Source organism: Delphinapterus leucas, chromosome 4, assembly GCF_059928025.1.
Source record: "Delphinapterus leucas isolate spDelLeu-1000000601 "Yukka" chromosome 4, BTC_Dleu_Yukka2, whole genome shotgun sequence".
NCBI lineage: Eukaryota > Metazoa > Chordata > Mammalia > Artiodactyla > Monodontidae > Delphinapterus > Delphinapterus leucas.
In genome coordinates this window covers 121,220,224-121,235,435 of record NC_143132.1, presented here as the reverse complement: position 1 = coordinate 121,235,435, position 15,212 = coordinate 121,220,224, and the positions used below count along the sequence as shown (strand labels likewise).

The 15,212-nt window shown below is 40.7% G+C and overlaps 1 protein-coding gene across 1 annotated transcript in view; it reads right to left on the bottom strand.

Moving 5' to 3' along the window:
• CP (ceruloplasmin) overlaps positions 1-15,212 on the bottom strand; it is a 64,086-nt gene that overhangs the window by 14,767 nt on the left and 34,107 nt on the right. Inside the window, exons 10-17 of the mRNA XM_089911032.1 lie at positions 11,613-11,763; positions 9,282-9,494; positions 8,246-8,453; positions 6,605-6,744; positions 5,389-5,517; positions 2,305-2,411; positions 621-837; positions 57-196 (exon numbers count right to left, since the gene is read on the bottom strand). Coding sequence (XP_089767158.1) covers positions 57-196; positions 621-837; positions 2,305-2,411; positions 5,389-5,517; positions 6,605-6,744; positions 8,246-8,453; positions 9,282-9,494; positions 11,613-11,763 — 1,305 coding nt within the window. The remainder of the gene's footprint in view (positions 1-56; positions 197-620; positions 838-2,304; positions 2,412-5,388; positions 5,518-6,604; positions 6,745-8,245; positions 8,454-9,281; positions 9,495-11,612; positions 11,764-15,212) is intronic.

Sequence of the window (15,212 nt, the reverse complement as noted above, 5' to 3'; positions counted from 1 at the left end):
TTTGCTTTAAAACATTTTCAAATAGAGCAGGAATAATGACCATGGTTGGCCCTTACCTGGTATTGGAAGCTGTGGCCATGGAAATGTACCGAGTGCAAGTCTATTTCATTGCCCATTCCCATCAGATACCAGTTGACTTCATCTCCCACATGCATTGTGAGGCCTTGTAAGTTCCCAAACATTCTTCCATTAATAGCTGGGGAAGACACATGAGTTTTTATTACCTTCCAGGATATTTTAAACCAACAGCTATTTCACAGAAAATAGGTTTATTAGGTTAATATATGGGATCTTTTTGAGGTAATAGAACTTATTTCACTACAGATAGGGGAAATGGGTACTTTAAGGTCAATAATATCACACTGCTTTTATAGTCACTTAGCACCAAAAGACTTATTCCTAATTTTGCATTTAAAAGGGAATGAGACTTTGGAACTGGGAGAGAAGTTAATGGATGATTTCAAATATAGTCCCCTTTTTGCTTTGAACAGAATTCTACCTCACATGTGAAGTGTGGCAGAAGTGGTTTATTATAAAATAAAACAAATGAATAGTTTCCAGAGTAACTTTATTTGAAAGAAGAAAAGGGAAAAAATAGGTTTTAGAATAATGTATCATACCATGCATTTTATTGCTTTCTATGAATTCATCATTGGCTTTGTCTACTTTCTCAGGGTGATCAGAGTATGTTTTGATGTTGTCATCTAAGTACCAAGATTCATTCTCATCAAAAACAAGAAACAGAAGGGAAAATTCCAGTTTCTTTATGGGATTGAATACTTGCAAGTAATGTTTCCGACAAACAATCAGTGGGCCAATTAATCCACTATAGAGATCCTGAAAACAAGCAAAAACTTAGTCATCCTTTTGATATAGGTCGGGATTTCAGAGAACTGGGACCTTATCCCCCATGACCTCAGGAACTTTGGAGGGACTGATTTAGGTAGTAGACTTTGCCCAATGTGGTTCTGTCAAGTCAGTAACTTTCCACTTGGAGTAGTTAAATTGGAACAATGTCAAATTTGTGTGGGTGACGCTCAAGTAACAGAAATGTGTTGCAGAGGCCAAATATTGGCTCAGCTAATGAGCAGCAGTTGAAAAGAGCCCCAAGTGAACAGTGCTGGTGTGCTTATGGAATCATAAGCCAGGGACTATGCCAGTCACTAAAAATCCAGAGATGAATCAAACAAAGACCCTACCTCCTACTAGGGACAATAGATGAATGGAAGAAATGAACCACTTGCTGCAATGGAGGTACAAAAAGTGCCAGTGAACACAGGGAACACCACAGTGGACTTAAATCTACAAGAACTTTGGTTTGGCTGGGCATCAGTAATGGCAGATTAGATCTTGAATGGCCTTTGAGCTGTATTATGTTCTGGAATTTTAGATTTTGTCTTGTGGGTCATAAGTAGTCATTGAAATATTGAACATGGAATGGCAGTATATGCATTTTAGACCAGTGATCCTGGTGGTAGAGTGAAGGAAGGTTTGGATGGGGAAGAGACTGGAGACTAGGAGGCCACTGCAGTAGTTGAGGCAAATTACTAGCACCTGATCTGTGGAGATAGAAGGAATGGACTGAGCTCTGTATAGGTGGGTGAATTGCCTGGGTGAGCCAGGGGTAAGAATTAGATACTCTATATCCAGGGTTCTAGCTTGAACAAATGACTAGGTTTGGTACTTGTGCTATTTATCACAACTGGGAATATAGGAGGAGGTGGAGGGAGATCTCAGTTCCCATTGTAGACTTGCTGAGTTTCTGTGCCTGTGGGACATGCTGGTAGAAGTGTTCAATAGGCAGGTATATAGACAGGTCTGGAACTCAGGAGAGAGATTTGGACTAGAGGTTTAATTCTACAAAAGAGTCTTGGTACATGTTCTGATTTATAGTTGTTGAGTGCTTTTTTGGCTTTGAAGTATTTAATCAAAGAGCAGCTGTAGCTGTGCTGTGATTTACTGCTGAGATCAGCATTTTTATTATGTGATAATAGAGCTCTGAAATCATGTACCTCAGTTCTTTAGTATGTATTTTCATATCAAAAGGGAAATAGAATACCATTATTAATACTTAATCCTGTGGTACCCATAATCAGCAGTTACAGAGTTGATACATTTATAACTATATTCTTAAACAAACCAAAAAAAACCAAAAACCAAAAATCCCAAAGTGAATTTCAGAGCAGCTTACTTTCCTATAATTTTAACATAAAATTGGACCACAGGAAAACTCTAACCTCATCTTCCTTCAACTGTGTGTCTATTTTGGGAATCTGCACAAAACACAAATGATTTAAAGTTTACCTTAACCCGATCCACAGTTGAATAGTAAGCCCATGGAATACAAGGAGAATCTTCTATTCCAGCTCCAGATCTTTCTGGGATTTTCCATATGTAAGTGCGAGTTTCACCTAAATTAATCAAGTGTTAATGTATCTGGTTATATTTGGTATGTATTTGATATATGTATGTCAAATTGTTATCAAAGCCTTGATAACCAAAGACCCAGAAACTGGAAATGTCAAAGTAATTAGTTTTAAAAAGCAGCAGTACTCAAAGTTGTTTTCAAGAATTTAGTTTTACTAGAAGGAAACATAATAACCTCCATCATTTCAGAGACGATGAAAGTCAGGAGCACACAAGATATTTGCTCTAAGTTATAAAGCTAATACATAGCAAAAGTACAACTTAGATCACAGGCATCCCAGTGCTCAGACCTGTGACCATCCATTACTATTTGTTGCTTCTCAGAAAACAGGCAGAAGTTTCATTGTCTTCAATGATGAAAGGAATATTAAAAAGGAAAATTGTTACACCTCTGACCTAAAGGATAATGAAGCCAACAACTAAAAAATAATTTCCTCTAAGTAAATTTTGTCTGAATTTGGAAAAAAAAAAGAATTTAGTTTAAAGACCAACTGTAAGACACACTTTTATATATTCTTTTTCAGTTATAAATTAACTAGCCATGAAACACAGGCCACGCTACAAAGCCAGGAGGTGGCAATTCAGTATCACAATTTGAAGAAACTTCACAATAGATCTTTCCTTAGACTTAGTTTGAAGTCTGCTTCTCTAATACACTTTTTTCTTTTCAACTCTCAAGCGATTTTCCCCCAGTGCCAGCCGCTTCCCCGCTGGCTTCTTTGTGTCTGTGTATCTGGACTATCCTGTGTAATTCCTACAGCTTCACCACTGCCTGCCTGTTTTCCTTTTTCACCATTATCCTCAGCGATTTCACAGTTCCTGGCAAGGAACCATTAGACCGCTTGATCTCAGTGACCTCTCTTGTCCGCCCCATTCTGTCATACCATACACTGTTCTGTCACAACTCTGTCACATACAGGACACGACCACACCCTGGACCTTCACACTTGCAAGTAGCTCCACCCTCCTATCTTTCTAAGGTCTTTACCTTCTTCCACTTGCCCTGGGCTTCTCTCCAGCCTGATCTTTGCTGCCAGTCACCTCACGGCATGCTGTACAACTACTCACAAGACCTTGACTCAGCCATGGCCACTCACTGTCTATTTATGCAGACCTCACCATTATATATTCCTGCTGTCGGAGTTTAATTAGCTAGAATTTGACAAATTCCTTTACGAGGGAATCAAGCAGGACTTGAGGGATGGTCTCGGGATATGGTAGACTTTTTCCTTTTTCCTCAAGTCTTCCATCTTACCCGCCCCTGTGTCCTCACCCTTTTTGTAAACAGAATGTTTCACTGAAAATTTAAAGAGTAGGTTCATCACCTGAACATTTTGTCTCTTCATCTAAACTCCTATTGTCTCTTCTCCATTCCCCGCCCCAACCTGCTCTGCCATCAGTGTTTGATGCCCAAGCCCTGGGCTTGTCCTTGACTCTTGCCCTAACAACCAACCTTTCAGCAGGTCCTTTTAGCACCACCTTTAAAATGGAACCAGAATACAATTCACCACTTCAGCTGCTTCTACCCTGGTACAAGTCTTACTAATTCTTTACCCAGATTATTGCGATAGTCCCCTAACTGAGCCTTGATTTCTGCCCTTGTCCCCTACAGTCACTTTTTCACACACCAACCCCCGGGCTGCGGGCCGGTACCTGTCCACGGCCTGTTAGGAACTGGGCCGCACAGCAGGAGGTGAGCAGCGGGCAAGCAAGTGAAGCTTCATCTGCCGCCCCCCATCGCTCCCCACTGCTCACAGTACCCCCTGAACAGCCCCCCCTCCACCGCCCCACTGTCCGTGGAAAAATTGTCTTCCACGAAACCGGTCCCCGGTGCCAAAAAGGCTGGGGACTGCCGCTTTAAAAAGTGTTCATCGGATCATCACTCTCCAGCTCAAACTCTCACATGGGATTTCAGAATGAAATGTAAGGTCGTAACCATGGCCTCTGATGTCCCCCTCCCTCCTACTGCATCCGGCTCCCTGACCTGCCTAGATCTCATCTCCTCACATTCTGCCCCTGTTTGCTCTGCTCTGGCCTTTGGCCATTCCTCAGACACACCAAGTCCACTTCCATCTCGGGACCTAGAATGCTCTCCCTCTACAACTCCCTGAGGCTCATTACTACTCATCATTTAGGTGTCTTCACCAGTGGCACCTCCTCAAAGAAGCCCTCCTGACCAACCCCCTACCTAAAATAACACCCTTTTACTTACTTTCTCTCATCTGCCTTAATCTTTTGCATAGCACTTTCTACAATTTGATATTATATCTATATCTATTTACTGTTTATCTTGGAAGAATGTGAGGGTAATGAAGCCAGGGCCTTTTATTTCTATTCCCTTATACTGACAAGACCAACTCTCTAGAGTAATTTATTTTTTCTCACTTGATGTATTTTGAGAACTGCTAAATTACTGAGAAATGGTCCTTTCCTAGAAGCCAACTTTCCAACGAATAGAAGAAAAATATAGCTTTTATTAAAGAAAATACACATTTATGTATTTAATCCATTGCACATATTACTCTGTATTAATTAAAGAGACATTTACTGAGTTCCTAGTCCATGCCAGATACTGGGCTAGATTCGAGGGATTTGAAATTCTAAGTGGCAGGGTCTGCCCTGAGGACCCTGTCTTTGGATACAGGCATGGAAACTTTCAGCCACGTGATAGATGCTGTCTGGGATGTGTTCTAGCTGAGCCTGGGGAGATCATCTCTGCTGACTCAGCCTTGAGTATGTGAGGGTGTTCAGTACCATCAGATTTTGTTCTTTACAGTCCTGTGGATTTTGTTTTTTGTTTGGTATGTGCATGTAGGCATATATCACACAGCCACATCTCTGTGTGTGCCCTCTCAACCACCTGCTTCTTCACTCTCTCTAGACGCACTCATGTGGATAACAGGTGTTTGTGGAAAGGCTGTAACGTCTATTAAAATGTACCCCTCCCCACACTGTGAATACCTGGTGCGGTTGGAGTCACTGTAGAACTCTCCGTTTTCACCCCATGGGCGTGTATTGAGTAGGACCTTGTGGCCATGTTTTTAAAGATAATATTAACTTTGTCTCCAACATCTGCATGAAGTTGTGGACCTGGCAAGAGTGAAAAGGAAGACTGGCTTATATAGCTATCAGATTGGAAGCTCTAACTCAGTAATAAAAGCAAAGGTCAGGTAACTTTTTTTATCGTTAAGGATGTTGTCTTTGTCGTGTCCCCCCTGCCGCCTCGCTTCATGCTGTAGTACTCTTGGATCGATACCCAGTCCCAGAGGATTCAGGATAAAAACACTAGTTACGGCTGTCTCTAAAGATGGATACTATGGGTGAATGTCTCATCAAGAGTCCTAGGGGAGGTTTTGGCCTGAAAGTTCTAGACCTCCCTGTGAATTAAGGACAGTACTGCCTTTGAAAGGATGGGTGGGGCTACCCCACCCGTTCCTACCCTCTAGCCAATTTTAGCTTGTCTCCTGCCTGAGAGAATTTCTGTAACCCAAAAACAATGCCACTCTCCCTTGGGTGTCTTACTCACTCCAGGAACGGAGGATAAGAAAGCCCCAGGGAATTCTGTTAGTGTAGGAACACGGTGGGCTTGGGAATGGCTTCCCCTTCACTTGATGATTTTAAAGAAAATTCCCAAGACCAGTGTTGGAGTTCTTAGACATTCTGTCTTAAAGTGATTCCTGAAAAATTGAAGTCGACTTTTCCCCAGCCTTGTGCACCATAACACTTTTCCCTTTTCCTTATTTCCTTGTTTATATGTATACTTCTTAAAGTTGATCATTTACATCTTAATTTTAAAAGTAAATAGCTATGATTTTTTTTGGGGGGGGAGTAGTAGAATAACAGGGAGAACTTGGTTAAGAATTTCAGTAGAAAGTAATTTCTAGCAATTTCATCAAAAATAAAGGCATCAATATGATAAACACCAAATATATATAATTGCATTAGTACATGGGATATTATACATTGTTTCTGATAGAAATAAGTAAGATTTTCTTATGCCATATTTTTAGAAAATATAGGCTTCTCATTTTATTAAATAGATTTTGTTTTTCATTTTTATTTGAATAATGTTAATAAATGAACCAAGAAAATGAAGCCCATAGACATGGACTGACTCCCACCGCATGGATTACCACATCACCAACCCACACCCGATGAACTGGAGCTAGGGCAGTACCTAGAATTCCCAGGTGTTCTTCTTCAGGTTTTCTCTCCCCAGGAACTTGGAATGTGCTGTCAGTGAATCGCCGATACACAACTTTCTTGTACTTTGAGCCTATGTAAAATTCTTCCTTATCTAAAAATGCATTTGAAAGACTTAAAATACACACACACACACACACACACACACACACACACACACGACTAAGGTTAGTATTTGTCTTAAGGAAAGTGGAAGTTGAGTTTTAAATTTTGAATAAAAATATTTTTTTATTTAATTATGCTAGTTTTTAATATCACTGTCCCATTTGAGCAAGAAAGAATAAGACTTTATCAATAGACAGGTGTGGTAGAAAGTGTACCTAGCTAGGAGTGGAGTCATCAGAGTCCTGGCCCTGACTCTGTCACTAGCTAAAATGATGTCTAGCTAGTCATTGCCTGTCAGAGCCTTAGTTTCTTCATCCCTAAAATGAGGTATTCAAGGGGATTCCCTGGCAGTCCAGTGGTTAGGACGCTGCACTTTCACTGTGAGGGCCCAGGTTCAATCCCTGGTCGGGGAACTAAGATCCTGCAAACCATGCAGCGTGACAAAAAAAAAAAAAAAAAAAAAAATGAGGTATTCGATGAGGTCATCTCTAAGTTTTCTATATGGCTCTAAAATGTTATGAGTCCAGATTTCATCAGTGAAGTGTCCTCTGCTTACTGCAGTATTTCTGGTCTATAGGAACAGAAATGGCCTTTTTATCCAGCCATTCCCTGATCTAAAGCTTTCATTGACTCCTAACGGCTCTGCATACTTTTAACAGTTCTATCCCAATCATTGAAATAAACTTTTACTCCCTTACAGCACAAATCACACTCACCATGGCCGTCAAACTGACCAGCTAACCACCTGCCTTGCTGTAGGTTACCAGTCATGTTGTGCACTCCAGATCTGAACACAAGCCCACCCTGATCTCTCAAATCATATCCCCAAAGGGTTAGTGCATAATGGGAGATGGGAGAGGGGAGAGTGCTTGGCAAAGTATAAAAGAGCTACACCTGGAAGTGTCAGGTGATGCTGCACTAAATGTATTGTTTCTGAAGCTCCAATGACCATCCTTTACTTATATTTGTTCACTGACCTCACTTTTACATTTCCACAGCGTACATGTTATTGGTGGTTTTTGAAGCATATTATCCTGTAAGTTCTTAGAGAGCAGAGACCGTATCTGCTCTAGTGCCCTCAAAAATTTAAAATATTCTTCCATATATAATAAATAGTTTTAAGAATGTGAAATAACTGATTACTAGACTCATAATGAAATATCTGGACTAAAGATAAGCAACAAATAGTTGGTAAAGAAAATTATTTTAGCTCTGAATGTAGGCATTAATTTTGGTTTTAGTTTGAAAATCTGACAAGGGCACATGAGTATGAGAAGAGAGTCTAATAGAAAAGAAAGTAAGATGAGTAACTGCAAAGAATCAAATGAGGTAAATGAAAATTTTCCTGTGAGAAAATTGAGAGAAGCAGAAATGAATGAGGAGGGTCCCTAGGAAGCATTTTGTTGTTATTGTTTAATGCAACTGTTCGTTGGTTTTTAATTTAGCATAATTCTTACTACTCTGAAAGAGAAAGCTAAAAAAAATTGGGAACCAGAATCTGGAGAATTACTTTAGTTCTTGTAAATGATGCAGCTCCTTTTCCCATTTCCTACTTGGGGAATAATCCCATTCCACCTCCACCGCTGCGATGTAGTAGGTCCTTTCTGCCAGGCAGTGGTATGAATTCTCAGATGGCTGCCTGCACTGGTTCACAGTGTATTTTTGTTTCATGCCACCTGTGTAGTGATCAGTTGTGAGGCACTCAACATCAAAAGTCCCTGGAATGGTAAATAAAAAGGCAGTTCACCTCCTCTGAGTATTTTTACCCACTTTCCCTATCAGTCATCAGCCCCTTCCCCTTCCCTATTTTTCTTCATAGTACTTATAACCACTTGATATACGCATTAATATACTTGCTTGTTGTCTGTCTCCCTGCATTAGAATTTCATCTCCATGAAAGCAGATACTTGATATATCTCTTTTGCTCACTGTTGTATTTACATTTGCCTAATAAAGGAAAGGTGACACTGAACATGTCCTGCGTTTTAGTGGCATCTTATGAACCAAATAAAGCCTGAGGCAAGTTAGCATATTTTCATGTTTTGGTTAAAATTCTTTTTTGTTTTAGTTTGTTTTACTCATTCAGAGACAATTCTGTCAGTGTCTCTGAATTTGTATGGCTAGAGTTCTAATATAGCCTATTCAATTGTAGACAACTAATAAGCCAACACTACATCTAGGGGACAGAGACATGACAAAAAGTTTAGATGCAAAAAGCCTTTGTGGGAGTTCCCTTTCTAGTCTGATTTGCCAGGTATCTTTAAAGGCCCGTAATTGAAAAGGAGACCATCTTGAGGATTTGACTAGGTTGAAATGGGAGAAACCTCAGTACACTTTTGTCACTCCCTTCCCTCCCCCCAACAAGCAGGAAATGGACCTCTCTGGCATATACTTAGCTGACAATAGCCCAGACATATCTTCCAAGGGAAGGAAGAGTAGCTGGGAGGCTTGGGGAAGGGATGAGCTTATCCTCCAACACTGAATTTTAAACTGAAACCACACGAATCGATCCAACAGAAACTTGTCTTGACTTTAAAGGAATATACCTTCAGTGTCAGGCTGCATGAAGAGCCTCAGACTTGTTTGAGGGAAGAGGTTTGCTGTGTCTCTCCTTTCTCCTCTTGACAGATAAGTGTTTCCTGAAAAGTATATCCCGTGTACATCAACCTCATTTCCAGCACTGAATAAATACCACACAACTGAATCTCCTTGGCACATATTGAGGCCAGGCTGATTCCCGTACATGAATCCATTCATGGCTGTAAAGGTTGGGAAATGATATTTTGAAAGTGGTTTAATCTTACATCCTACTTCATGACAACCTCCCAGACTTTCCAGAGCCAACTGGGTTTATTTAATTTTTAAAAGACCCATTCAGGCCTGCCCGCCCCTTTATGCCTCAGGAGCGTCTCTGCAACTCCTTGCTGTACGCAGCACTTCCAGGCAGGCCTTGGCTGAAAGGCGTAGAGTTGAACGCAGGGTTCTTGAAGTTCTGGGCCCTGGGAATCTCACTGTTCTTCCCAGCGAGTCACTTCTCAGTTCTCTCAAGGGCCATATTTGTGAGCACCAAAATGGGTGGATAATAACCGCTCTTCCAAGGCACTGTAGGCTGGGAATGTGTTTGTTGCTCTAGATGGAAAATTCTCTGATTCATCTTGAATAACAGGGAAGAGTATACGCAGGAAGTTTCCTGTCACCGCTCTTTTTTTGTTTTATAACTCTACCATCCAGTTTGATAGATCCTTTTATTTATTTATTTATTTATTTATTTTTGGTTGCGTTGGGTCTTCGTTGCTGCGCATGGGCTTTCTCTAGTTGCAACGAGCGGGGGCTACTCTTTGTTGCAGTGCGCGGGCTTCTCATTGCAGTGGCTTCTCTTGTTGTGGAGCATGGGCTGTAGGCGTGCAGGCTTCAGTAGTTGTGGCACGCGGGCTCAGTAGTTGTGGCTCATGGGCTCTAGAGCACAGGCTCTGTAGTTGTGGCACACGGGCTTAGCTGCTCTGTGGCATGTGGGATTCTCCCGGACCAGGCCTCAAACCCGTGTCCCCTGCATTGGCAGTCAGATTCTTAACCACTGCACCACCAGGGAAGTCCCTCACTGCTATTTTTAATAGATAATATTCTTGACTCCTCCAAAATACAAAATCAAAAGAAGTATTTTAAAGATTGTGGGTGGTGTGACTATTATCAATCCAATTTAAAAAACAACATCAGTTTGTAATACAACTTTACTTTTTTTCCTTCTGGTTATAGTGATTTTCATATGTTGTCCATTAGTGGTGTGGACATTATGATCAATCAGCTTGCTATCTCTAAACTCTAACTGTATTTATTTATTTTTTTTAAAATTTTATTTCTTAACAGCTTTATTGAAATACAATTCACATACCATATAAGTCAACCATTTGTTTATTTATTTTTGGCAACGCCCTCGGCATGTGAGATCTTAGTTCGCCTGCCAGGGATTGAACCTGTGCCCTCTGCAGTGGAAGCATGGAGTCTTAACCACTGGACCGCCAGGGAAGTCCCTCTAACTGTATTTTAGAATTACACTAGGAGTTAATCTGATGCTGTTTCAATTAAATAAAAGTCTCTGGAGGTTGTCCTGAGGATTTAAAAAATAGTTTTAATAGTTTGTTAAAATTCCTAGGGGATTCTTACATGTAGTCAAGGATGAGAATCATTGAAGTTCTTGACAGCAGAGATCATAAAAGGAGCCTGTCATTATTAAGCCATAGATGAGAAAAGCATCTAATCCAATTGCTCTCAAATTTAAGCATATATCAGAACAACCTGGAAGATATGTTAAACAGATTTCTAGCCCCACACCCAAAGTTTCTGATTCAGTAGGTCAGGGATGGAGCCCAAGAACTTGCATTCCTAACAAGTACCTGGGTGATGCTGAGGTGGCTGACCCAGGGACCACATTTTAAGGACCATGCATCTAATTGGCATATATTATATGTTTTATTATTTTGAATTAAGTGAAACGAAGATTCAATTGACTTACATGTTAAATAATCAACAGTATTACCCTTAGAGCACTATGGTATTCAATCATTTATTGAAAATTAATCAATGGGCAAAGCTATTAGTATTTTGGTTTAATTAAAAGCATTACAGGGCTTCCCTGGTGGCGCAGTGGTTGAGAGTCCGCCTGCCGATGCAGGGGACACGGGTTCGTGCCCCAGTCTGGGAAGATCCCACATGCCGCAGAGCAGCTGGGCCCGTGAGCCTTGGCCGCTGAGCCTGCGTGTCCAGAGCCTGTGCTCTGCAACGGGAGAGGCCACAACAGTGAGAGGCCCGCGTACAGCAAAAAAAGCATTACATGTGCAGCACTGAAATAACTTGATATTGGTGGATGATACAGTACTTACAGTGCATCTTATTAGATTCCTGAAAGTCTTCATTTTCCTTATCCACCTGATCAGGTGCTGTTGTAAACATTCTAATATTATCATCCAGGAGTAAACTCTCATTCTCATCAAACACTGTAGGAAACAAATAGAACTCCTTGTCTACATCCTTCTGTAAATCAAAACAAGAACAGTGAAGTGAAGACAGAATAAGTAAAGCAGAAAGACTTCCATATATACAATACTATTTATGCACAAACATGCTAAAGGAAGGACAAGAACTGAAGTTTCCATTCCTGTTTGAAAATGGAGCTCACAATATACTGCTGTTGACCACCAGAATTTTGATTGGTATCTGCGTAGTAGATTTTTGGCTCAACACAATAATCTAAGCCTCTCTCTGCACTTAAAAGTTCTGACTCTCCTCTCCCTACCTTTCTGCCAGCTCTGCCAGATTCACTTGAACCCACCCCCAAATTGTTAAAATGGGGCATTTAATTGTTAAAATGGGGCAGGGGTTTTGTGCTTGTGCTAGAAATTAGGGAAGGTGCTATTCACAGTCATGAAAGCTCAAAGAATTCCTGTAAAGCAGAGCACGTGGAAGCAGATGCATCTTAAGTGCAGAAATAGCCTGCAAGTGAATTGGAACAAGAATTCACACACAGATTGGTTCAAGATGGCGGAGTAGAAGGATGTGCTCTCACTCCCTCTTGCGAGAGCACCAGAATCACAACTAACTGCTGAACAATCATCAACAGGAAGACACTGGAACTCACCAAAAAAGATACCCCACAACCAACGGTAAAGGAGAAGCCACAGTAGGAGGGGTGCAATCACAATAAAATCAAATCCCGTAACTGGTGGGTGGGTGACTCACAAACTGGAGAACACTTATGCCACAGAAGTCCACACACTGGAGTGAAGGTTCTGAGCCCCACGTCAGGCTTCCGAACCTGGAGGTCTGGCAAAGGGAGGAGGAATGCCTAAAATCAGACTTTGAATGCTAGTGGGATTTGATTACAGGACTTCGACAGGACTGGGGGAAACAAAGACTCCACTCTTGAGGGCACACGCAAAGTAGTGTGCGCATTGGGACCCAGGAGAAGGAGCAGTGACCCCATAGGAGACTGAACCAGACATACCTGCTAGTGCTGGAGGGTCTCCTGCAGAGGCGTGTGGTGGCTGTGCCTCACCGTGAGGACAAGGACACTGGCAGCAAAAGTTCTGGGTAGTACTCCTTGGTGTGAGCCCTCCCAGAGTCTGCCATTAACCCCACCAAAGAGCCCAGGTAGGCTCCTGTGTTGGGTTGCCTCAGACCTAACAACCAACAGGGAGGGAAACAGGCCCACCCATCAGCAGTCAAGTGGATTAAAGTTTTACTGAGCTCTGCCCACCAGAGCAACACCCAGCTCTACCCACCACCAGTCCCTCCCATCAGGAAACTTGCTCAAGCCTCTTAGCTAGCCTCATCCACCAGAGGGCAGACAGCAGAAGCAAGAAGAACTATAATCCTACAGCCTGTGGAACAAAAACCACACTCACAGAAAGATAGACAATATGAAAAGTCAGAGGGCTATGTACCAGATGAAGAAACAAGAAAAAATAACTAAATGAAGTGGAGATAGGCAACCTTCCAGAAAAAGAATTCAGAATAATGATAGTGAAGATGATCCAGGACCTCAGAAAAAGAATGGAGGCAAAGATAGAGAAGATGCAAGAAATGTTTAACTAAGACCTAGAAGAATTAAAGAACAAACAAACAGAGATGAACAATACAATAACTGAAATGAAACTACACTGGAAGTAATCAATAGAAGAATAACTGAAGCAGAAGAACAGATAAATGACCTAGAAGACAGAATGGTGGAATTCACTGCTGCTGAACAGAATAAAGAAAAAAGAATTAAAAGAAATTAAGACACCTAAGAGACCTCTGGGACAACATTAAACGCAACAATATTCGCATTATAGGGGTCCCAGAAGGAGAAGAGAGAGAGAAAGGACCCAAGAAAATATTTGAAGAGAGTATAGTCAAAAACTTCCCTAACATGGGAAAGGAAATAGTCACCCAAGTCCAGGAAGCGCAGAGAGTCCTATACAGGATAAACCTGTATTTATATTATTATAAATATATATGCAACCAACATAGGAGCACCTCAATACATAGGCAACTGCTAACAGCTATAAAAGAGGAAATCGACAGCAGCACAATAATAGTGGGAGACTTTAACACCTCACTTACACCAATGACAGATCATCCAGACAGAAAATTAATAAGGAAACACAAGCTTTAAATGACACAACAGACCAGATAGATTTAATTGATATTTATAGGACATCCATCCGAAAACAGCAGATGACACTTTCTTCTCAAGTGTGCATGGAACATTCTCCAGGATAGATCACATCTTGGGTCACAAATCAAGACTCAGTAAATTTAAGAAAACTGAAATCATATCAAGCATCTTTTCTGACCACAACACTATGAGATTAGAAATCAATTACAGGGAAAAAAACATAAAAAACACAAACACATGGAGGCTAAACAATACGTTACTAAATAACCAAGAGATCACTGAAGAAATCAAAGAGGAAATCAAAAAAATACCTAGAGACAAAGGACAATGAAAACACAAAGACCCAAAACCTATGGGAGGCAGCAAAAGAAGTTCTAAGAGGGAAGTTTATAGCAATCCAAGCCTACCTCAAGAAACAAGAAAAATCTCAAATAAACGATCTAACCTACACCTAAAAGAACTAGAGAAGGAAGAACAAACAAAACCCAAAGTTAGCAGAAGGAAAGAAATTACAAAGATCAGAGCAGAAATAAATGAAATAGAAACAAAGAAAACAATAGCAAAGATCAATAAAACTAAAAGCTGGTTCTTTGAGAAGATAAACACAATTGATAAACCATTAGCCAGACTCATCAAGGCAAAAAGGGAGAAGACTCAAATCAATAGAATTACAAATGACAAAGGAGAAGCAACAGCTGACACTGCAGAAATACAAAGGATCATGAGAGATTACTACAAGTAACTCTATGCCAATAAAATGGACAACCTGGAAGAAATGGACAAATTCTTAGAAAAGCACAACCTTCCTAGACTGAACCAGGAAGAAATGCAAAATATAAACAGACCAATCACAAGTGCTGAAATTGAGACTGCAATTAAAAATCTTCCATCAAACAAAAGCCCAGGACCAGATGGCTTCACAGGCGAATTCTATCAAACATTTAGGGAAGAGCTAACACCTATCCTTCTCAAACTCTTCCAAAATATAGCAGAGGGAGGAACACTCCCAAACTCATTCTATGAGGCCACCATCACCCTGATACGAAAACCAGACAAAGATGTCACAAAGAAAAAAAACTACAGGCCAATATCACTGAGGAACATAGATGCAAAACTCCTCAACAAAATACTAGCAAACGGAATCCAACAACACATTAAAAGGATCATACACCATGAAAAAGTGACATTTATCTCAGGGATGCAAGGATTCTTCAAAATACGAAAATCAATCAGTGTGATACACCGTATTAACAAATTGAAGAATAGAAACCATATGATCATCTCAATAGATGCAGAAAAAGCTTTTGACAAAATTCAACACCCA